This window comes from Cnephaeus nilssonii (assembly GCF_951640355.1).
Source record: "Cnephaeus nilssonii genome assembly, chromosome: X".
Lineage (NCBI taxonomy): Eukaryota > Metazoa > Chordata > Mammalia > Chiroptera > Vespertilionidae > Cnephaeus > Cnephaeus nilssonii.
Genome location: NC_137071.1, coordinates 50,242,522 through 50,267,839, shown reverse-complemented (window position 1 = coordinate 50,267,839; position 25,318 = coordinate 50,242,522). Strand labels below are relative to the sequence as shown.

Sequence of the window (25,318 nt, the reverse complement as noted above, 5' to 3'; positions counted from 1 at the left end):
TAACAATAATTAGGGAAGGCTTTTAAAACCCCATTCCCTTGAGAAAAGCTGGGGGTATGAGAGTCCTCACTTCAGGGTAGATGTGAAATGAGGAACAGCCAGGAGAGTTAATATAAGTAAAAGTACTTTATACAGGGCTTGACAACATAAATGGGATATAGTAGTAACTATTATTTTGATTCTTTTTTTGTTGCCCCCATTTACCTACTCTAAATCCTGCCCACCTTTTCTCTTATTTCTGGTCTGTGAATGTGGGTGATCATTTACAAAGGAGGACTAGGTGGTGAGTTTTCTGGGTCATTGGCACCATGAAACTCTCTGGGGTGGGAGCTGGGACATCATAATGTACCGAAAAGGGCAGCAACTTAAGGACTGAGGTGGAGGGAAGGAGAGCTGGAGGACTTAGTGGATTTAAAGAAGTGGGAGTCCTGTGGCTGTGTGAAAATGGCAACTGAGAAAAATCCAATAACCTAAGGGCAAGTGAGCCAAGGGTTGGTCCTTTCTTCCCAGCGATTAGGGCCTTTGGGGATCACTGCCAGTTGGGAAGCAGGAAGATGGTAGCTTTAGTCCTGAGGGAATTCCTTGTAGCTTTTCTCCACAGACCACAGAAGGGCAGCTGCCTAAGACAGAAATTGGGGTTCTGTTTTGTTGTCTCACAACCTATTTGCATCGCCAAAACAAGCCATTAACTCAATCACCATGTTTCTGGAAGCTCTAAGCTCTGCCTTTGAAAATAGGCATCTCAGTTGGGGCTTCTGAAGAAATGGTGACCACAAGGACAGCATTACTTATTTCTTAAATAAGGGCTTTGGCTCGGTTCTTGAAACCCTTCTTCAGTGTGACTCAGGGGACTATGCCTCCCAGGGTGTTTGAATTCAAAGCATGCTCCAGCGCCAGGCAGTGGAAGGAATGATATTTGGGTCCCAGGCTGTGGAGGAGGTCTCTAGTGGCTATGACTGAGATCACATCATGCAGTCTACTCCACTCGCGTGGATAGCACACGCACACGTACAAGCAAACACACGATTGGCCTCAGCACGGTTTGGATTGGACTGCAAATGGTAGAAAAAAAGAGAGGACACGCCCCCCCTCACCCGCCGCCGCCGGGGCCTGACCGCCTCTTAGCTCCTGCAAGCCTAGGCGCAGGCGCGCGACCTTTGTGGGCTGGACTCAGATGCTGATGCCGGAACTTGGGGGGATTGACCAGCCCGGTGCAGCCCGGTGGCCAATGGTTGGCGATGCTCCTCCCCCGCCCCCTTCCCTGTGCACAGCGCGTGCGCAGGGCGGGAGCGAGCGAAATTCAATCCCTGGCGGAGATAACTAGGACCCAAAGTGGCGGCCATGGAGGCGTTCCAAGGGTTTGTGGAAGCCGAGGCTTTAAGCCCAGAGCTGGCTGCTCTTTACCTGAGGTATGTCTGGGCCGCTGGGCGGGTCTAGCTCGCAGTTTCTGGCCTGGAGTGGGGGTGAGGCGGCGGCCCTCCGACCCTCCCAGGGGCCTAAAACTGCTGAGGCGGAGGCTTTTGAGAGCAGGGCGGGGGAATCTGCTCAGCTTTCTAAAGCTTGGGGAGCCCCCCAATGCCCCTTTTGAGAATCAGATGACTCACTTTTATGAACTCCTTAAGAGCCAGAACTTCAATTGATCAAGGCTTCCTTGAGTCTTTCCAGCATACCAAGTCCCAGGCCTAAAATATTGGCCTCCTCCCCAAATTGCTTATACTAGTAATCTAGTAGTGGAAAGGGATAGGTAAACTTACAATATTTAATAAGTGCTGTAAGAGGAGCGAATGGCCAACTACAGGGTCGGTGAGCCAAGGGAAGACCTCATAAAAGGAAGAGACATTTGTGTTGAAAAAATGAGGAAGCATTCTCTAGATGGCTGAAGGTGGAGAGGGTTTGGTGATGTGGGAGTAAGCATTAATTTTTTAAAAATTGTGCTAAAATACACACAACATAAAGTTTGTATTAACCTAATTTGTCTTAACCATTCTTTAGTGGTATTAAATATATTGTTGTTCAACCATCACCAACATCCATCTCCGGAACTCTTTTTATCTTGTAAAACTAAAACTCTGTAGTTATTAAACACTAGCTGCTCATTCTCCACTTCCCCAGCTCCTGGCAACCATCATTTTACTTTATGTCTCTGTGAATCTGACTCCTCTAGGGACTTCACATAAGAGAAATCATACAGTATTTGTCTTTCTGTGACTGGGTTATTTCACTTAGTATGATGTCCTCAAGGTTCATCCATGTAGTGTTGTGTGACAGGATTTCCTTCCTTTTTAAGATGGAATAATATTCCATTGTCTGCATTATTCATATTTTCTTTATCCATTGTTGGGCACTTGGGTTACTTCCATCTCAACTATTGTGATAGTGCTGAAGTAAACATGGGTGTGCAAATATCTCTACAAGATCCTGCTTTCCATTCTTTTGGATATATATCCAAAGTGGGATTGCTGGATCGTATGGTAGTTCTACTTTTAATTTCTTGGGGAATTGCCATACTGTCCTCTAGAGTAGCTGCACCATTTTACATTCCCACCAACAGTGCACAAGGGTTCCAGTTTCTCCACATCCTAGCTAACACTTATTTTCTGTTTTGTTCTTGTTACTAGCCATCTTAATGATAGTGAAGTAGTATCTCATTCTGGTTTTGATTTGCATTTCTCTAATGATTACTGATGTTGAGAATCTTTTCATATACCTGTTGGTCATCTCTATGTTTTCTTTGGAGAAATGTCTATTCAAGTCCTTTTTTAGTTGGGTAGTTTGTTGTTGTTGTTGAGTTGTAGTTCTTTATATATTCTGGATATTAACCCCTTATCTGATTTATAATTTGCAGATATTTTCTCTCCCATTTTTTAGGTTGCCTTTTCACTTTGTTGATTGTGTCCTTTGATGTACAGTTTATTTTTTTTAAAAGTTTAGAGTCTGATTTTAATTTAATTTATTTTTTCAATATAATTTTTTATTGAACTTATTGGGATGACATTGGTTAATAAAATTATATATGTTTCAGGTGTACAATTCTATGCTACATCATCTATATATTGTATTATGTGTTCACCACCCCAAGCCAATTCTCCTTCCATCACTATTTATCCCTGCTTTATCTTATTCTACTCCCCCACCCCCTTTTCCCTCTGGTAATCACCACATGGTTGTCTGTGTCTATGAGGTGTTTTGTTTTTTTTAAGAAGTTTTATATTTTGATGTAGTACAAAGAAATAAATTGGGGCAGTGAACAGTTCTGTCTCCCTTTTCAGAAAAACAATGTTTTAAGGCTGTTAAAAGCCAAAAGATCTTACAGAGGAGTAAAAGTACATTTTTGGACTAAGTTACATGACTTCCTTATGGAAGATTTGGGGGAAACAGAGGGAGGCAGTGTGGTGTGGTAGAGTGATGGCTTTATTTATTTATTTATTTATTTTTATTTATTTATTTATTTTAAACTATTTAAAAATTTTACTAACTCCTAAAAATCTGAAAGTTGGATTTAACAGTTTATTATGAGTTATAAGTATCATTTTAAAAACACTGATCCATTAAATCATGTAGAAATAAGTATGCAAAAAGTTTGCAAAACAAAACATACTTTAAACATGTTTAAGTATAGAGATTATCTGCAATTCCAGATTTTCAGTCACTTCATTATGCTATGGCAGCCAAGTAATCCTTAACTTCAGTTGGAGTAAGCCTCCTAAATCCAGCTTCATTGCAGATTCCAACTTCTATGTTATCTTCTGTCATCTGCCCTTCAAAGCTTTCCTTTAGGGTTAATATGGCTGTATGAATGGCATCTTCAAGTTCTAGATCTTCATTATATCTTTTCTCAAGAAAAGTTTTTCCATTCACATAGTTCTTTCCCATCGCTGTGGCTTTCCAGGCAAAGTAAGCTCCTGATGGATCTGACTGAAATAAATATGGTCGCCCCTCATTCCAACCACAAATTAGTAAAGAAACTCCAAATGGACGAACACCACCTGATTGGGTATATTCTTGCATCACAGAAGCTACTCTCTGTACCAGCTGAGCTGTGGGAATGGGTTCTTGGTAAACAAGATAATATTGCTGAGCTAGTTTTCGAGCTCTGTGCACAAGCACTCTGTAATCTGGGCCCATGCCACTATACACCAAGCCTATATGTTTGGTAATTGGCTCCACTTTGTGTACACTTCGCTCATCATACAGAATGGATTTCTGTTTCTTCTCTGTTGCTAATACCACACCATTTGAAGCTTTAATTCCCACTGAAGGGGCTCCTCCTGCTACTGCAGCCAAAGCATATTCAATCTGAACAAGTTTACCAGATGGGCTGGGTCAGGAAGAAAATCCTGAGTTCTGAATGGGACACCCAGACACAGCTCAGCCAAAGCTGCCTTCTTCTCTAGTATCCAAAGCGAAAACAAATCCCTGGCTGAGGCCTGTATTTTCCCACCACCTCAGGGTCGCCCGGGAACTCCCTGCGCTCCCGAGGCCTCCCGGGACCGCTGCTCCCCAGGCCGTCGATGGCTTTATTTATTTATTTATTTCCATTGATTTCTAGAGAGAGTGGAAGGGAGGGAGGAGGGGGAGGAGAGAGCGAAACATGGGTGTGAAAGAGACACATAGATTGGTTGCCCTCCCGTATGTGCCCTTACTGGGGCTGGGAAACTAGCAACCAAGGTACGTGCCCTTGACCCTTGATGGGGAATTGAACCCTCAACTCTTAGGCCCGAGGGCTGATGCTAACCACTTAGCAACCAGCCAGTGCAAGTGCTGGCTTTAGAGTTGGGTCATTTGGGTTTCACATTATGGCTTTGTCATCTGCTAGCTGGGAGACCTCAAGCAAGTCACTTGACTTTTCTGACCCTTAATTTTCTCATCTGGAAAGTGGTGATAAGGCTTAAGGTCTTTAGTCCCCTTCCCTCCTTTCTGTGAGCAAGCAAGTGGGCCTCTCAGCTTGCACTGTGCACTGGTTCCTTAACACTGCCTCTCAAGCTGGCACCTGTTTCTCACTTTCTCCTAAGTGCTTTCTTCAGAACATTCTCAAATTGTCTCTCTCCCACTCCCCTCAACAATCACCCCCTCATCTCAGTCATCTTCTGCTGTCACAATCCATACCTTTCTTTCACAGTTTCCTTGTCTCTCATGACATCCCATCTCTCATGACCCCTCAAGTCTCATAATTCTTTTGTTCCTCCTAATCTTTCTCAGTGTTTTCCATCCTCTTCCAAATCCCACACACAGCTTTCTTTACCTTCTCTCTTGCTCATAATTCTGCTCATTGGCACAATCCTATTCTCACACAATTTCTCTGTCTCTAGTTCTCCCTCCTTTCCTCCCTCCCTTTTATGTCCCTCTCCTTCGCTGTCTCTGCCTCTCCTGCCTAAGAGATGAAAGAAAACTTTGAATCTTGCTGTCACACACTCTCTGCACACCTTTCTTTTTCACACACCTTTATTTTCTGTCATATATGATAACTCTGTCACACATTCTCTGTATCAGTCCTGCTCTCCCTTGGTGATGCCAGCCCAGCAGCTCCTCTATTACTCACCCTCTCTGATGCCCACTGTCTATTTGTGCTCTCTGTACCCCCATGCTTCCATTCTCTGTTGCTCCCCTCACCATTGTCCCCTATTTTTCTTTTTCTGGCATTCTTTCTCTCTCTTTCTCCTTGCTTCTGTCTCTTTGTCTTTCTGTCACCCATTATCTCTCCCTCTGTGTCTCCCACCTCTGTCACCCATTGTCCCTCTCTGGCACTCATTCTCACGCTCTCTCCCATTGTCTTGCTCTGTCACCCACTACCCCCTTCTCTCTGTTGCTTACCCTCTCTCTTTCTGTCACCCACCTGTTCCACACTGTCATCTACCTGCTCACACTTACTCTTTCTGTCAACCCACCCTCTTTTTCTCTGTCATCCTCCCCAATCTGTACCTCTGTCACCCCTTCTCTCTTTCTCTGTCACCTATGATCTCTATCACCCACTCTTTGTTTCTCTATGACCCATTCTCTCTGTTACCCACTCTTTCCCTGTCACCTACTTTTTTTCTGTCACCCACTCTCTCATTCTGTCACTTACCTTTTTTCTCTGTCACTGTATCTTTCTGTGTCCAATCAAGAATAGAAGCCATACAGTATGTTAAAGCATGGATTTTAATATAAATAATTATTAAACTATAAAATGAATGGCTATACAAAATAAGGATACTGTATTATGGTACCCTAGGGCTATGGGAGAATACCAAGGAAAGAACAAACTTGGAAGGCGGCCCTCTCCCCAAGGCTGAGGCTCAGACCTCCTTGAAGAAGATATAGTTCTGCCCACTGGATAGCAGAGAAATATGCTGGCTTGCCCAGGCCAGGTGCTGGTCTGCATTCCCTAGGCCAGTGGTCGGCAAACCGCGGCTCGCGAGTCACATGCGGCTTTTTGGCCCCTTGAGTGTGGCTCGGCGTTAGAACCACTTCTTCAAAATAGACTCGCCCAGGCTGAAAACTGACTTCTGCACATGGGCCACGAAGTTTCAATCGCACTGTATGTGCATGCCTGCACGTGGTATTTTGTGGAAAAGCCACACTCAAGGGGTCAAAGAGCTGCATGTGGCTCGTGAGCCGAGGTTTGCCGACCACTGCCCTAGGCCAACAGGAAGCAACCTTCTGGACTGTGGGCTGGGAGCAGGCTATCAGCAACCCATGGCTTAGACATGCTGAAGGGGTGGAGACCAGGGCATAGGCAAGCTGCTGAGGGAACTAGTTTTCAGGGCTGCAAGAAAGTAATTTCCTGGCCAGGTGGATGCTTCAAGGTCATTGAGGGACTGGGTATTGTGGCTGACCCACTGTGCTGCAGCAGCTGGCAAGTTCGGAAGAGTTCCTTTCTCCTGCAGTGTCCCTCAGGCGCCCTCTACTGAGAAAACTTTGTCCTGGCTGTAAAGGAGAGATGCTTAAAGGAATTCTATTATCACAGAACAGGTATTGAGGAGTGAATTTGGAACTGAGAGGTAATAGATGATGACTGGCAGAGTTACCCATCCTCTATTTATCTCTGTCACCCACCTTCTTTCCTATGTTGCCCACCTTTCTCTCTGTCACTACTGTTTGTGTCATCCTCTCTGTCACCCACTTGATGGTTGTCCACTCTCTCTTGCTGTCACTCATCTGCTTTTTTTCTCTGTTTTTCTCTCACCTACATCTCCTATTACTTTATTCAGACTGCTTTTTTCAAGGTCACCAATCACTTTCATATAAGTAAATAATGGTTGATTTTTAATCCTCATCCTCTTTAACCCTACCAGTAGTATTTGACAGAGTTTATCACTTCTCCTTGAAACACTTGATTCATTTGGCTTCCAGGACCCCTCATTCTTCTGATTTTCTTCCTACCTCACTGGTTGCTGCTTCTCAGATTCTGCTGATCCTTCCTAATATCCTCAATCGCATTTTTCTTCTAATGTACTTTAAGTTAAATTCTCAGGCATTGTGGCATTTCATTTTTAAATACTTTAGTATGCATCTCTGAAAAAGAACATATTCTTAAAAACCATCATACCATATCACACCTAACAAAATATTAATTCTTTGATATCAGCTAATACACAATTTATATTTCAACTAGAGGCCCAGTGCATGGAATTCGTGCACTCAAGGGGGAGTCCCTCAGCCGGGCCTGCGTCCTCTCCCAGTCCAGGAGCCCTCGGGGGATGTCCGACTGCTGTGGGGAGCGGGCCTAAGCCATCAGTCAGATATTCTTAGCGCTGCTGCGGAGGCAGGAGAGGCTCCCAACACCGCTGCTGTGCTCGCCAGCCATGAGCCCAGCTTCTGGCTGAGCGGTGCTCCCCCTGTGGGAGTGCACTGACCACCAGGGGGCAGCTCCTATGTTGAGCGTCTGCTCCATGGTGGTCAGTGCGCATCATAGCGACTGGTTGATTTGCATATTAGCCTTTTATTATATAGGATTTTTGAAATGCTTTTAAGGCTTTTTATAATTGGTTTGTTTGAATCAGGATCCAAAGAAAGTCCATATGCTGCATTTGATTATATTTCTAAAGCCTCTTAACCTTTTTTTTTTATTGTCTATAAAGTTTTACATATGTCTCCTTTTTCTCCGATTGACCCCCCTCCAGCCCGGACAAGCCCCCACCACCCCAGTGTCTGTGTCCATTGGTTATACTAATATGCATGCATACAAGTCCTTTGCTTGATCTCTAAATCCGCCCCCCCCTGCCATTTGTCTCTGGATCTATTTTTGTTCATCAAATTATGTTGATCATTATATCCCACATATGAGTGAGATCATGTGATATTTATCTTTCTCTGACTGGCTTATTTCACTTAGCATAATGCACGCCAGTTCCATTCATGCTGTTGCAAATGGTAAAACTTCCTTCTTTTTTATAGCGGTGTAGTATTCCATTGTGTAGATGTACCTCGGGTTTTTAATCCACTCATCTGCTGATGGGCACTTAGGTTGTTTCTAAATCTTAGCTATTGTAAATTGTGCTGCTATGAACATAGGGGTGCATATATCCTTTCTGATTGGTGTTTCTAGTTTCTTGGGATATATTCCTAGAAGTGGGCTCACTGGGTCAAATGGGAGTTCCATTTTTAGTTTTTTGAGGAAACGCCATACTGTTCTCCACAGTGGCTGCACCAGTCTGCATTCCCACCAGCAGTGCACGAGGGTTCCTTTTTCTCCACATCCTCACCAGCACTTGTCATTTGTTGATTTGTTGATAATAGCCATTCTGACAGGTGTGAGATGGTACCCCATTGTTGTTTTGATTTGCATCTCTCGGATAATTAGTGACTTTGAGCATGTTTTCATGTGTCTCTTGGCCTTCCTTCTGTCTTCTTTTGAAAAGTATCTATTTAGGTCCGTTGTCCATTTTTTTATTGGATTGTTTATCTTCCTTTTATTAAGTTGTATGAGTTCCCTGTAAATGTTGGAGATTAAACCCTTATTGGTGATAACATTGCCAAATATGTTCTCCCATACAGTGGGCTTTCTTGTTATTTTGTTGATGGTTTCTTTTGCTATGCAAAAGCTTTTTATTTTGATGTAGTCCCATATGTTTATTTTATCTTTAATTTCCATTGCCCTAGGAGCGGTATCAGTGAAGAAATTGCTACAGCATATGTCTGAGATTTCGCTGCCTGTGGATTCCCCTAGGATTTTTATGGTTTCCTGTCTTATGTTTAAGTCTTTTATCCATTTTGAGTTTATTATTGTGTATGGTGTAAGTTGGTGGTCTAGTTTCATTTTATTGCATGTATCTGTTCAATTTTTCCAACACCATTTATTGAAGAGACTGTCTTGACTCCATTGTATGTTCATTCCTACTTTGTCAAATATTAATTGAGCATAGTGGTTGGGGTCGATTTCTGGGTTCTCTATTCTATTCCATTGGTCTATATGTCTGTTCTTGTGCCAGTATCAGATTGTTTTGAGAACGGTGGCTTTGTAATACAGCTTGAGATCTGGTATTGAGATCCCACCTACTTTGTTCTTCTTTCTCAGGATTGCTGCAGCTATTTGGGGTCTTTTTTTATTCCAGATGAATTTTTGGAGAGTTCTTTCTAGGTCTGTGAAATATGCCATTGGTATTTTAATGGGGAGTGCATTGAATCTATAGATTGCTTTGGGTGGTATGGACATTTTAATGATGTTGATTCTACCAATCCATGAACATGGTATGTTTTTCCATCTGTTTATGTCTTCCTCTATCTCTTTTTTTCAGTGTCCTGTAGTTTTCCAAGTATAGGTCTTTTACCTCCTTAGTTAAGTTTATTCCTAGGTATCTTAATTTTTTTGGTGCGATGGTAAATTGGATTGCTTTCTTAGTCTCTCTTTCTGTAAGTTCACTATTGGTGTTTAGAAATGGCCTAGATTTCTTGGAGCTAATTTTGTATCCTGCTACATTGCCGAATTCATTTATTAAGTCTAATAGTTGTTGATGGAGTGTTTCGGGTTTTTTATGTACAATATCATGTCATCTGCAAATAAGGACAGCTTTACTTCTTCTTTTCCAATTTGGAGGCCTTTTATTTCTTCTTCTTGTCTAATTGCAATGGCTAGTACTTCCTGTACTATGTCGAACAGGAGTGGTGAGAGTGGGCATCCCTGTCTTGTTCCTGTTCTTAGGGGAAATGGTTTTAGTTTTTGCACATTGAGTATGATGTTGGCTGTGGGTTTATCATATATGGGTTTTATTATGTTGAGGTATGATCCTTGTATTTCCACCTTGCTGAGAATTTTTTTCAAGAAAGGGTGTTGGATTTTGTCAAATGCTTTTTTTGCATCAATTGATATGAGTATGTGATTTTTATCTCTCAATTTGTTTATGTGATATATCACGTTTATTGATTTGCGGATATTGTACCATCCTTTTATCCCTGGGTTAAATCCTACTTGGTCCTGGTGTATTATCTTTCTGATGTACTGCTGGATCTGATTTGCTAGAATTTTGTTGAGGATTTTGGCATCTATGTTTTTGAGGGATATTGGCCTGTAATTCTCTTTCATTGTGTTGTTTTTATCTGGTTTTGTTATTAGGTGATGCTGGCTTCATAGAATGAGCTTGGAAGCATTCATTCCTCTTGAATTTTTTGGAATACTCCGAGGAGGATAGGTTTTAGTTCTTCTTTGAATGTTGTTAAAACTCCCCCGTGAAGCTGTCTGGCCCTGGGCTTTTGTTTGCTGGAAGCTTTTTGATGACTGCTTCAATTTCTTCCATAGTTATTGGCCTATTGAGATGTTTAGATTCTTCCTGACTGAGTTTTGGAAGGTTGTATTTTTCTAGGAATATGTCCATTTCCTCCAGGTTGTCCAGTTTTTTGGAATAGAGTTGTTCATAGTATTTTTCAACAATGCTTTGTATTTCGGTGGGGTCTGTTGTTATTTCTCCTCTTTCATTTCTGATTTTGTTTATTTGGGTCCTCTCTCTTTGCTTCTTGGTGAGCCTGGTTAGAGGTTCATCAATCTTGTTTTTCCTTTCAAAGAACCATCTCTTGGTTTTGTTGATCTTTTGTATTGTTTTTTTGGTCTCTATGTTGTTTATCTCTGCTCTGATCTTTATTATTTCCTTCCTTCTGCTTACACTGGGCTTTTCTTGTTGTTCTAACTCTTTGAGTTGTAGGGTTAGGTAATTTATTACCATTGTTTCTTGTTTTTTGCAGTAGGCTTATAGAGCTATTAACTGTGCTCTCAAGATTGCTTTTGCTGTGTCCCAATGATTTTTGGATTGTTGTGTTTTCATTGTCGTTTGTTGCCATGATGTTTTTTATTTCTTCTTTGATCTCTCTGGTAACCTAGTCATTGTTTAATACCACACTATATAGTCTCCACGTGTTTGATTTTTTTGGGTTGTTTTTATTGTAGTTTATTTCCAGATTTATGCCACTGTGATCTGAAAAGATGCTTGATATGATTTTTATCTTCTTAAATTTGAAGAGACTTTGCCTGTGACCCAATATATGGTCTATCTTTGAAAATGACCCATGTGCACTTGAGAAGAATGTCTATGCTGTGGCTTTGGGGTGAAATGTTCTGAAGATGTCAAGTAATTCCATCTGGTCTAGTGAGTTATTTAGGATTGATATTTCTTCGCTGATTTTTTGTTTAGAGGATTTGTTCAATGGTGATAGTGGGGTATTCAAGTCCCCTACTATGATTTTATTGCTGTCAATCTCTCCCTTTATATCTTACATGGAGTTTTTTTAGGTATTTTGGTTCTCCTGTATTGGGTGCGTATATGTTTACCAGAGTCATTTCTTCTTGTTGAATTGCTCCCTTTAGTATTATGAAGTGGCCTTCCGTATCTCTTTATGTCCTTCACTGTGCGATCTAATTTGTCAGATATAAGTATTGCTACCTCCGCCTTTTTTTCATTTCCATTCGCCCTAAAATCCTTTTTCCATACCTTCACCCTCAGTCTGTGTGCGTCTTTTTTTCTGAGGTGTGTTTGTTGTAGACAGCAGATATATGGGTCATGTTTTTTTTTTTATCCAATCCATTATCCTATGTCTTTTGATTGGGGCATTTAATCCATTTACATTTAATGTTATTATTGACTAGAGGCCTGGTGCATGGAATTTGTGCACTCAGGTGGTGGGGCTATAGGGAGGGTCCTCAGCCTGGCCTGCGCCCTCTCGCAGTCTGGGAGCCCTTGGGGGATGTCCAACTGACAGCTTAGGCCCACTCCCCGTGGCCTAAGCCGGCAGTCAAACATTCTTAGCGCTGCCACAGAGGTGGGAGAGGCTTCCACCAACAAAACTGCGCTTGCCAGCCGTGAGCCCAGCTCAGGGCTTCTGGCTGAGAAGCGCTCCCCCTGTAAGAGCGTACTGACCACCAGGGGGCAGCTCCTATGTTGAGCATCTGCCCCCTGGTGGTCAGTGCGCATCATAGTGACTGGTCGTTCCACCGTTCAGTCGATTTGCATATTAGCCTTTTATTATATAGGATAGGTACTTGTTTGTCGCCATTTTCATTCTTTACCCCTATGTTCCTTCTTCGCTTCTTATTTCTTCTTTTTACAGCAGACCCTTTAGCATTTCTTGCATTGCTGGTTTGGTGGTAATAAACTCCCTTAGTCCTTTTTTGTCTGTGAAGCTCCTGATTTCACCCTCAATTTTGATTGATAGCCTTTCTGGGTACAGCATTCTTGGATTCAGACCCTTTCTTTGCATGACGTTGTATATTTCATTCCATTCCCTTCTGGCCTGATGTGTTTCTGTTGAGAAATCAGTCGCTAGTCTGATGGGGGAATCCTTTATAGGTAACCTTCTGTCTCTCTGGCCACTTTTAAGATTCTTACTTTGTCGTTGGTGTTTGCCAGTTTAATTATAATGTGCCTTGGCGTCGGTCTTTTGGGGTTCATTTTTCTTGGGACTCTGTGAGCTTCTTGGATTTGTGTGGGTTTTTCTTCCATATATCAGTGAAGTTTTCTGTCATTATTTCTTCAAAGAGGTTTTCTATTCCTTGCTCAGTTTCCTCTCCTTCTGGCACCCCTATTATGCAGATGTTGTTTTGTTTTGTGTTGTCCCAAAGTTCCCTTAGGCTCTCTTCCTGTTTTTTAATTTTTATTTCTAGATGCTACTCTGCTTGGGTATTTTTTCCTACCTTGTCTTCTAGCTCATTGATGCGGTCCTCTGCTTCTTCTAGTCTACTGTTGATGCTTTCTATTGAGTTCTTTATAGCAGCGATGTCATTTTTCAGTTCTTCTTGGTTCTTCTTCATTTCCTCTTGCTTCTTACATATGTTGTTGAATTTGTCTTCCGTTCTTTTCAGCTACCTTATGACCATTTCTCTGAATTCTTTCTCTGATAGGTTGCTTGCCTCCATTTCGTTTACTTCTTTTTCTGGTGATGCCCCCTTTTCTTTCATATGCAGGCTGTTTCTTTGTCTCCCCATGATCTCTCTTCTCTGGGTGTCTGGTTATGTAGTTTTCTTTCTCCTGCGTTGATTTAAAGGCACAAAATACAACACAACAAGGCACTACATAGAAGGCAGTGTACATCAACGTATTCACAATACTAATAACCCCAAATAAAGGTGGCCACCAGAGAAAAGAGAATTAGGGGATAAGAAAGAAATAAGAAGAAAACAAAAGGAGTGCAAAAATAATATTGAGAAAAGGGAAAAAAAGTAAGAGAGAAAAGAAAGAGAATAAAGAAGAAGGGGGACAAAACTATTTATATGGGCATAAAACTCCAATGGAACAGCCACCAATCCCAACAAATGCAAGCAACAAATATCTAGATTTGAATGCAAAGTACAAACAACAATTAATATCAAGCAAGGCGAGGAAAAACAGAAGCAAAAAGCAAAAAGAAAAAGCGAAACAATCTCACAAACAAGCATAGAAAAAAACAATCTAATCAACAATCAAGCAAACAACAACAAAAGGACAGAGAGAAAAAATTTGGATAGTGAAGAAAGAGAAGAGAGAGGTGTGTATGGACTTAGAGCAGGGGATCTGAAATTAGATATATAAGTAGGATGAAGTTTTAACGGGGTAAAAAGAAGGAATAGCGGAAGTCTAAAGCAGGAATAGGATAAGAGAAACAGGACAACAAAAGGGGAAAAGTGAGGAAGAGAGTGTTGGCATAAAGGTAAATTTGAGATAGAGTAAAATGATGCTAAAGGAAAGATGAAAATAGAATGTACAACACTAATCCCAAAATAAAATAAAGAGAAAATAAAATGACACTTTAAAAAAAAGGTAAGCCCAATCGGCCCAAACACGCAGTTTCAAAGCAAGTTTTCACTGCACCACGGAAAGGCCAGATTTTGCCTGAGATAAGGTGAGGTTTCTTGTCCTGGCTGCGGGAGAGGGAAACGCGCGAGCGGCGGGAACTGGAGGACGGGGAAAGTCTGTGCCTAGAAAAGTCCGCGGCTGTTGGGGCTGCCATGATCCGTGAATGTGGAAGGGGGGTCCTCAGAGCTGCTAACAGAAGGGATCTCTAAAAAAGCAACCCATTTTGATCTGACGAGGAGGGTCAGACTAAGAATTTCAAAGGAGTGCAGGCTGCTTGGTCTTGTGCGCAGACCCACTGTCCGCACACTTGGGCTTTTTCCGATTCTGATTACTAAGCCCGATACATAGTAAAACCCAGTTGGGGAATACCCTGAGAGTCTGCAGGGGGAAGTTGTTATTCTGGAACCTGGGGAGCAGAGCTGGGAGTGACCATCGGAGAGGCATCTCTGAGGCGCACACCTCCGCAAACCGGTAGTGAGTGCCATAGGAAAAAAAAAAAAAAGCTGGAGAGGCCTGGAAGTCCATCCAGAAACACTGCCACCCAGGGGCTGAAACACAAATTGTCTCTGGTGTAATCAAAAATAAATACGAGAAATTATGACACCGCCGGCTTAAAAATCAGGACTGGCTTACAACACTGAGGAGCAGTGGAATGCAGGGAACAGCAATACTGCCCGGACTGGGAAACAGGCGTACCAAACAGAACAATGGAGGAAGTGAATGACCGCCACTACTACACATTTTATTCTTCTTAATTTTTATTTTAATTTTTAAAAAATTTTTAAAATTTTTTATTTTCATTTTTTGCATCTTTTACTTAAGAAACTATTTTTTTTCTTTTTCCTCACTCGATTTTCACCTTTTTAATTATTACGTTTTTATTTTCAATCAGCATTATGATTACTATTATTTTACCTTTTTTTTAAAGTGTCATTTGATTTTCTCTTTGTTTTATTTTGGGATTAGTGTCCTACATTCTATTTGCATCTTCCTTTAGCATCCTTTTACCTTATCTCAACACTAGTTTTATGCCATCACTCTCTTCCTAACATCACTCTCTTCCTAACCTTTCCCCTTTTGGTCTCCTGTTTATCTTAACCCTCTCCGGCTTTAGATTTTCCCTACTCTTTCTGTTTACCCTCTGCTAAAATTTCACCCTACTTATATATGTAATTTCCAACCCCCTGCTCCAAGTCCATACACACCTCTCTCTACGCTATCTTAACTAAAAAAAATAAAATAATAAAAAATAAATAAATAAATAAAGGTAAAATAGTAGTAGTAATAATACTGATTTAAAAAATATAATAATTAAAAAGGCAAAATCAAGTGAGGAAAAAAGAAAAAAATGAGTTTCTTAAGTAAAATATGAAAGAAATAAAAATGTGCAGTAGTGAAGGTCATTCACTTCCTCTACTGTTTTGTTTGCCACGCCTGTTTCCTAGTCAGGAGAGTATTGAAGTTCCCTGCGTTCTTCTGCTCCTCAGTGTTGTAAGCCACAGTCCTGATTTTCAGGCAGGCAGTCTTTCTTTGATTGTTATACTCCTTTATTTGTGTTTATACAATTGTCAATTTGTGATTCAACCCCTGGGTGGCAGTGTTTCTGGATTGACCTTTGCATCTATAAGTCCTCTCTAGCTAGTGTTTAGATTTTGTTTTCCCTGTTGCACTTAATACTGGTTTGGGGGAATGGGCTGCCCCAGAGCTGGTTCTCTGATCGTTATTCCCCGGTCTGATCCCCAGGTCCAGAAAAACAACTTTCACCTGCAGTCTCTTAGAGTGTCCCCAATTGGGTGATCTTATGTACCGGGCTTAGTAATCAAAAGCAAGGATTTAAAGAGAAAAAAAAAAGCCAGCATAAGTGCGCAAACTCGTGACTTTACCCTCCGGCACTGCGCGCAACTCTATGATCCTCTCTGTGCACGTCTTTTTTACCCTGGCACTAAGCAGCCGGCACACTGGAAAATTTCATGCTGCCTTTTTGTGCCCAGTCCAGCTATGGGTTGATTTTTAGAGTTCCCTTCTGCCAGCAGCCCTGCGCATCCCCTTCCTCATTCGCAGATCACGGCTGCGGATTTTTTGGGGCGGAGACTTCCCCCAACCTATAGATCCCGTTTCGCACATTTTTCTCTCCAGCCTGTATCGCACACCTTACCTTTCCCTAGGCGTAATCTGACCTTTCCTTGAGAAGGGCAGAGCTCCTCCGTCAGTTTATTCGCGCTGCCTGAGATCCTGTGTTCCTGGGTCTACAGTTGGTCCCTGGGTGTTCTGTTTGTAGAGTCGTGGGATGTATAGGCTTCCAATGACAGCTATTCTCCCCTTCAAGATGGCATGATCTCCGTGGTAGAGCCTGTTGCTCTGGGAGAGATTTCAGCAGCAGTGTAGGCTGCCTGGTCAGGGGATCCTGGTCCGACAATCCCCAACAGTCCCTTGGAGTATAGCTGACCCTCACCCACAAATATGCACTCCCCTTACGTCCACACACTCTCCTTTTGTTCTCTCACTCATACATTATCTTGCATTCTACCTTCCCGTCGGCAGCCATCTTCCCAATCCCCGCCTATGAAGTCTTGTAGGATTTTTATGGTTTCCCGTCTTACAATTAAGCCCTTTAGCCATTTTGAGTTTGTTTTTGTGTATGGTGTAAGTTGGTGATCTAGTTTCATTTCTTTGCATGTATGTGACCAAATTTCCCAGCACCATTTATTGAAGAGACTGTCTTGACTCCATTGTATGCTCTTGCCTCCTTTGTCAAATATTAATTGAGCGTAATGGCTTGGGTCGATTTCTGGATTCTCTGTTCTGTTCCATTGGTCTATATGTCTGTTTTTGTGCCAGTACCAGGCAGTTTTGAGAACCGTGGCTTGGTAATATAGCTTGATATCTGGTATTGTGATCCCTCCAACTTTGTTCTTCTTTCTCGTGGTTTCTTGTGGCAATTTGGGGTCTTTTTTTATTCCAGATGAATTTTTGGAGAGTTTGTTCTAGATCTTTGAAATATTCTGTTGGTATTTTAATAGGGATTGCATTGAATCAATAGATTGCTTTTGGTAGTATGGACATTTTAATGATGTTGATTCTACCAATCCATGAACATGGTATGTTCTTCCATTTGTTTATGTCCTCCTCTATCTCTCTTTTCAATGTCCTGTAGTTTTCTGAGTATAGGTCTTTTACTTCCTTAGTTAAGTTTATTCCTAGGTATCTTAACTTTTTTGGTGCAATGGTAAATGGGATTTTTTTTTTTTTTGGTGTCTCTTTCTGTGAGTTCATTATTGTTGTATAAAAAGGCCATACTGGGTGTTAATTTTGTATCCTGCTACATTGCCAAATTCACTTATTAGGTCTAGTAGTTTTTGATGGAGTGTTTGGGGTTTTGTATGTATAGTATCATGTCATCTAAGAATAAGGACAGTTTTACTTCTTTTCCAATTTGGATGCCTTTTATTTCTTTTTCTTGTCTGATTGCTATGGCTAGTACTTCTAGTACCATATCGAACAGGAGTGGTGAAAGTGGGCATCCCTGTCTTGTTCCCGTTGTTAGGGGAAATGAGTTTAGTTTTTGCCCATTGATCATGATGTTGGCTATAGGTTTGTCATACAAGGCTTTTATTATGTTGAGGTATGATCCCTCTATTCCAACGTTGCTGAGAGTTTTTATGAAGAAAGGGTGGTAGGTTTTGTCAAATACTTTTTATGCATCGATTGATATGATTATGTGATTTTTGTATCTCAATTTGTTTATGTGATGTATCACATTTATTGATTTGTGGCTATTGTACCGTCCTTTCATCCCCAGAATAAATCCCACTTGGTCATGTTGTATGAACTTTCTAATGTAATGCCGAATCTGATTTGCTAGAATTTTGTTGAGGATTTTAGCATCTATGTTCATCAAGGATATTGGTCTGTAATTCTCTTTTTTTGTGGTATCTTTATCTGGTTTTGGAATTAGGGTAACGATGGCTTCATAGAAAGAGCTTGGAAGTGTGCCAAGCCTCTTAATCTTGAAAAATCCCTCCCTACCTCCCACTCTCATTTCTATGCCAATGATTTGGATTAGTCTGATGTCTTCCTAGTGGTTACATTAGCTTGTTCTCCTATATCCTGTACCAGTAATTTAAATTTAAAGATTTGATATATGAGTGAATAAGGAAAATGTGGCATATTCACAAAATGGAATATTATTCAGTCATAAAAAGAAGGAAATCCTGCCATATGTGGCAATGTGGATAGACTTCGAGATCATTATGCTAAGTGAAATAAGACAGACAGAGAAAGGCAAATACCTTACTGTCTCATTTGTGAAATCTAAAAACAAAAACCACCAACTTAATATATACAGAGAACAGATTTGTGGTTGCCGGAGGAGGAGGTTGGGAGCTGTGCCAAATGGATGAAGGTGGTCAATAGGTGCAAACTTCCCATTATAAAATAAATAAATTGTGGGGATCTATTGTACAGCATGACAGCTATAGTAATACTGTATTGAATATTTGAAAGTTGCTAAGAGAGTAAGTCTTAAAAGTTTCCATCACAAGAAAAAAATTTTTCTAACTCTGTATAGTGGCTGATGTTGACTTAACGTGATAATCATTCCACAATATAGTGGCTAATGTTGACTTAGTATGGTGATCATTCCACAATATATACAAATATCAAATTATGTTGTACGCTGAAGCTAATATAATGTTGTATGTCAATTATACCTATATAAAATTTTTCTAGAGCAAAACATATTAACTTTTTGCACTCGGATGTCGAGTGTGACTCGACATGGTTAGCATCGGTAGCAGCTCTTTTTATACTCTTTGAATGTATCAATAATTTGAAATATAAAAAAAGTCCAAATAAATAAGTTTGTATGAAAAGAAACTCCAGTTTTTTATTCTACTGCCGTGCTTTGTAAAATCTGGGGTATTAAAAAAATTAAATCCCGAGTAGAATAAAGGAATCGAGAAAAAAGCAAGTGAGTGCAAAGGGTTAAGGTTCAATATTTTTGGCATGACTACTTTGTAGGTGAGGCCATATACTTAATATCACATCATATCAGGAAGTATATAATATCTGATTTTCCTAATTTTGTAATGTTAAGTAATGGGTTCATTTGGCTGCAGGCTGACCATGTCTTTGCAGAGTTGCATTTCCCCTTTATAATCCTATACTAGTGGCCTGGTGCATGAAATTTGTGCACATACCTTGAGATCCCCCATCAAGCTCCACCAGCCAGGGGGCACAGCTTCAGGTCCCTCAGCGCCGGGATTGGGGGTGCTGCCTGAGGTCCCTTGGTCCGGGGCAGGGGGAGCAGCCTGAAGTCCTCCTGCCCAGCACTGGGGCTGGGGGCGCACCTTGAGGTCCACAGTCAAGCCCCACTGGGCTGGGGGCACGGCCTCAGGTCCCCCGGCCTGGCGCTGGGGGTGGGGGGTGCAGCCTCAGGTTCCCTGGCCTGATGCTGGGGCGGGGGGCATGGCCTGAGGTCCCCTGTCAAGCCCTACCAGGCGAGGGGCACAGACTCAGGTCCCCTGCCCTGGCCCAGCGTGATGCAGCCTCAAGTCCCTGCTGATTGCTCCTTAAGGCTCGTTACAGGAACTCGGCCTCTGCTGTGGGTGCAGCCATCTTGTGTTATGGAAAGCCCGCCTCTACTGTGGGCGCCGCCGTCGGCGCTACCATCTTTGTGATGGAGTGATGGTCAATTTGCATATTCCCTCTTTATATCTACACTAATAAAAGAGAAACATGCAAATTGACCATCTCTCCGCCATGCCCACCAGCCAATCAGCGAGTATGCAAACTAACCCAATTAATATGGAGGCCACCACGGAGGTGGAGTGAGCAGGAGGCTTGGGTTGCCCCCAGCGATGGAGGTATCCAAGCTTCCTGCTCACCCTGGTCGGCCCTGGCCTCCGCTCAAGGCTACAAAGTTTCAATTATAGAAGATAAATAAATCCCAGATACCTGCTTCCAGCTGGCCCTGGCCTATGCTTGGGTCGCCAGGGCACGTGGCCAGCCTGCAGACCACCACAGGCCTGTCGCCCAGGCCGCCCCATCCCCCAAGGGAACCCCACCCTGATCCGGGACACCCTTCAGGGCAAACCAGCTGGCCCCCACCCGTGCACCAGGCCTCTATCCTATCTAATAAAAGAGTAATATGCAAATTGACCATCACTCCATCGCACAAGATGGCTGCCCCCATGTGGACACAAGATGGCCACCACAAGATGGCCAACAGGAGAGGGTAGTTGGGAGGGACCAGGCCTGCAAGGGAGGGCAGTTGGGGGCAATCAAGCCTGCAGGGGAGGGCAATTAGGGGTGACCAGGCTGGCAGAGGAGGGAAGTTGGGGGCAACCGGGCCTGCAGGGAAGGGCAGTTGGGGTGGACCCAGGCCTGCAGGGGAGAGCAGTTGGGGGGGGACCAGGCCTGCAGGGGAGGGCATTTAGTTGTGACCAGGTCTGCAGGGGAGGGCAGTTGGGGGGACCGGGCCTGCAGGGTTGGGCAGTTGGGGGCGATGAGGCTGGCAGTGGAGGGCAGTTAAGGGTGACCGGGTTGGCAGGGGAGGGCACTTGGGGGGGGGACCAGGCCTTCAGGGTAGGGCAGTTGGGGGCGACCAGGCCAGCAGGGTACGGCAGTTAGGGGTGACCAGGCCGGCATGGGAGGGCAGTTAGGGTCAATCGTGCTGGCAGAGGAGCAGTTCGGCATCAATCAGGCTGGCAGGGGAGTGGTTAGGGGGTGATCAGGCTGGCAGGCAGAAGCGGTTAGGGGCAATCAGGAAGGCAGGCAGGCGAGCAGTTGGGAGCCAGCAGTCCTGGATTATGAGAGGGATGTCCGACTTCCCGTTTAGTTCTGATCCTACCGGGATTGGGCCTAAACGGGCAGTTAGACATCTCTCGAGGGGTCCCATATTGGAGAGGGTACAGGCTGGGCTGAGGGACATGCCCCCTATGCACAAATTTCATGCACCGGGCCTCTAGTGGATAGATAATAAAGAGCTAATATGCAAATGGTCGTCATGCCCTTGGGTCCTCCCATCCTCGTGCTGGGGCTGGGAGACCTGAGGCCGGGCCAGGGGACCTGAGGCCATGCGCCCTGGTGCTGGGGCCAGGGGACCTGCAGCTGCACCCCCTGCTCCGGTGCTGGGGCCTCGGTATCTGAGGCCGCGCCCCCCAACCCGGTGCCGGGCTGAGGGACCTGAGGCTGCATTGGAGGACCTGAGGCCACGCCCCCCACCCAGCACCTGGCTGGGGGACCTGAGGCCGTGACCCCTGGCGCTGGGCCGAGGGACCTGAGACTGCACAGAGGGACCTGAGGCCACACTCCCCACCCGGTACCGGGCCGGGGGACCTGAGGCTGCGCCCCCTGCCCGGCAGGGCTTGATGGGGGTGTGGTTGGCCTGGTCTGGGTCTTGTGCAATTTTGAGACACGCCCGGGTGGGCGGGCACTGGACTCTGGGTCTCACTGTATGCCCCAGACTCTGACAGCAGGGAGATTTTCATATATGTTTTACTAATTTTCTTTCATCTCTGACACTTCTATTATAGTCAAAGGGCAAATAGCAATATTAAAATATTTCCTCTAATTAATTTCCTTTTAATGTGCACGAATTTCATGCACCCGGCCACTAGTGGATAAATAATATATTGGGGTCCTAGCCAATTTAGCTCAGTGGACTGAAGGGTTATTGGTTCTATTCCGGTCAAGGGCACATACCTTGGTTTTTTGGCTTGATCCCCATGTGCGGAGACAACCAATCGATGTGTCTTTCTCACGTCAATGTTTCTCTCTGTTTCTACACCTGCCTTCCACTCTCTCTAAAAATCAATGGAAAAAATACTCTCAGGTGAGGATTAACAACAACAAAATAATAATATGTTGGTGATCCTTTAACATCTTGTGAATACTCAGTACCCCATCAACCTTTCAAGCATTGATAATCATTGCCCACATCAGTTATTTCATTAGGGATTACAAAGTGGCCTTTTTTAAATTTTGCCATTTTTTCTGTATTCATTAATTGGAATTCTTTTGTAAGTGCTGTTAATGTTAAAATGTTGGACTGCCATGTTTTGTTTTTTAATTACACTCCTTCTTTTGTTGCCCTTATCTAGGTTCTTGACTTTAAAATCCATCTTTATGCTGAAAATATTCACATTTTTGTCCTTAGTACTGACTGACTGCTTCTGAATTCCAGACTTCTGTATCCAACTGCTTACTTGACATCTGTACTAGATAATAGACATATCCAACTTGTCAAAAACCAAAGGACAAAACCACATGTTCATCTCAATAGGTGCAGAAAAAAATTAACAAAATCTAGCACCCTTTACTGATCAAAACACTTGACAAGCTAGGAATACAAGATAACTTCATACCCATCTGGTGTGGCTCGGTGGTTAATTGTCTACCTATGAACCAGGAGGTCATGGTTCGATTCCTGGTCAGAGCACATGCAAGAGGCAAACAATGGATGATTCTCTCTCATCATTGATGTTTCTCTCTTTGTCTTTCCCTTCTTCTCTGAAATCAATAAAAAAAAATTAAAAAAATGATAACTTCCCCGACCTGATCAAGGGTATCTGCAGAAACCCAAGGTAACATTATACTAGTACCTAATGGTGAAAGACTGCAAACTTTCACCATTAGGTAAAATGTTGAAAGTTTTTGTCTGCTCTTAGTACTGTTGTTCAACATTATAACTTATTATAATTCAACATTGTAATAGAGGTTCTAGTCAGGGCAGTTAGTCAAGAAAAAGAAAAAAAGGAATGTAGATTAGAAAGAAAAAAGTAAAACTATTTGTATTTGCAGATTGAATGATCTCTTATATAGAAAGGCCTATGAATCCACAAAAATAACTGTAAGAGCTAATAAACAAATTCAGCAAAAATGCAGGATACAAGATCAATATTCAAAATTCAGTTGTATTTCTATACATAGCAGTCAATAAAATTAAGAAAACAATTCATTTACAATAGTACCAAAAAGAATAAAATGCTAAGGAATAAATTTATCCAAGGAAGTGCAAGGCTTATACACTGAAAATGACAAAACATGGTTGAAGGAGTTTCAAGAAGGCCTAAATAAATTGAAGGATAACCAGTGTTCATGGATTGGAAGACTTAATATTGTTAAGATGGCAGTACTCCTCAAAGGGATATACGTAGATTCCTATGCAATATCTGACACAATCCCAGCTGTTTTTTTTTTCTTTTGTAGAAATTAACAAACTATTATAAAAGCCTTTTGGAAATGTATAGTACCCAGGATATCCAACATAATTTTGGAAAAGAACGAAGTTGGAGGACTCACACTTCCTTGTTTCAAAACTTATTACAGAGCTGTTGTAGTCAAGATAGTGTAGTAATTGTATAAGTACACACATGGCACTCAGTGGAATAGAATTGAGCATCTAGACTCTTCTTTCCTGGAACAACATAAAACACCCATACTTCAGGCATTTTCTAGGTGTGGGGATTTTGGTTGCTACTGTGTTTTGTTTTTGTGTGTGTTTGTTATTTTTTTGGTCTACTCAACACGATATGAAATCCACCTTCTTTTTTTTTTTTTTTTTTAAATATATTTTATTGACTTTCCACAGAGAGGAAGGGAGAGGGATAGAGAGCTAGAAATATCGACCAGCTGCCTCCTGCACACCCCCAACCGGGGATGTGCCCGCAACCAATGTACATGCCCCTGACCGGAATCGAACCTGGGACCCTTCAGTCCGCAGACCGACGCTCTATCCACTGAGCCAAACCGGTTTCAGCGAAATCCACCTTCTTTTGGTGATATATCTTATCCCCTGGCCACTAGTGTGGGCAAGTAATATTCTTTAAAACTTCTGTTCTGAAATATAAGACATATATAGGAAAGTGTATAAAACATAAAAATATTCAATTTAATGAATTATTATTATAACCATCACTTAGGTCATGGTTTGGTTTTAGACTTATATTCTTGTCTTAATGGAAGGTCTTGTCTACTTCCCCACTGATGTGGCCTGAAGATGAATTGAAGGCAAAAGGGAGGTTTTGGGACTTCTTTCCAAATAACCCTAGCTTTGTTCAAATTCTGGAATAAGTGCTTGCTTGAATCCCTAGAGTTTCTCACTCTAATGCGATGGTTAACTAGATAACTTTGAGCTAGAAGATTGGGGGTCGAAGTACTAAAGGTCTGTACCTACTGTAAAAGAAGTTAATATTGTTCTTAGAGAATTCTTCATTTTTAGTTAGACTTTATCTCAGAGAGCCAGTCAGGATGTTTGCCACCAATGGTTCCCAAAATAATGAAACTTTCCTGCTGAGGAAATTGGCTGGTATGCTCTATCTCAGCGGTTGCCAACCTTTCGGACCTCATGGACCACCAGTTGGTGACTGCTGCTCCAAAGGTTTCCTTAAACCGGCGATTGCCAACCTTTCGGACCTCACGGATCACCAGTGGTCCGCGGACCACCAGTTGGTGACCGCTGCTCTATCTGGATGCCAAAGCACATCTACTGTGCCAGAAAAAAAGGATAATTTTTGTTTTGGCATAATTATTAATTAACTGGGTTTTTTTCCAGAATAACTAGCCAGCAGGTTCAGCTGCTTTCTGAGGGCATGTTAACATGTAAGAGGATGCTGTCTTCCTGTTTATTCTGGCAGAAGGGTGTTTACCCAGTTCAATCAAAATTACAAAGGAGGTGGACCAGATCCCTGCCTGCCTTTACCCACTTTGAAAGAGGCCTTGATCTTCCTGCTGGCTTGTATTCTCTTTGTGACAGGATATAAAGGACCTGCAAGAGCACTAAGAACCTTGGATATCTTTGGGGCTATATGGTTTGGCCCATATAGTTCTTGTCTCTGGAATCCAAAGCCAGTAATAAATACTACAGAAAGCCTTACACCACTTCAAATGATTGGTCTTACAGGTGGATGGTATTAAGCCCTGAACCAAACCTTATGTAGGCTTCAATTCTGAGAGTCCTAGAGCTACTTTTTTTTTTTTTTTTTTTTTTTAGAAATCATTTGGAGGGGAAATCCAGGCAAAGTCAAAGGTACCTTTTTAAGCTGAGATAAACCAGATGTCACAAACTGGCAGCTCATGACCCA

The 25,318-nt window shown here is 42.5% G+C and overlaps 2 protein-coding genes across 2 annotated transcripts in view; one reads left to right on the top strand and one right to left on the bottom strand.

The window, feature by feature from the left end:
- The first annotated feature begins 1,276 nt into the window (after nucleotides 1-1,276).
- Nucleotides 1,277-25,318, top strand: part of ERCC6L (ERCC excision repair 6 like, spindle assembly checkpoint helicase) — a 50,155-nt gene continuing 26,113 nt past the window's right edge. The window contains exon 1 of the mRNA XM_079765032.1: nucleotides 1,277-1,409. Within this exon, the coding sequence (XP_079621158.1) occupies nucleotides 1,342-1,409 (68 nt within the window). The 5' untranslated portion in view covers nucleotides 1,277-1,341. The remainder of the gene's footprint in view (nucleotides 1,410-25,318) is intronic.
- On the bottom strand, nucleotides 3,494-5,613 carry LOC307096004 (proteasome subunit alpha type-2-like; the record flags this gene model as incomplete). The annotated part of the gene is made up of 2 exons (XM_079765620.1): nucleotides 3,494-4,318; nucleotides 5,540-5,613. 2 exons carry the CDS (start codon nucleotides 5,611-5,613, stop codon nucleotides 3,655-3,657), a joined length of 738 nt encoding a protein of 245 aa, XP_079621746.1. The 3' UTR covers nucleotides 3,494-3,654.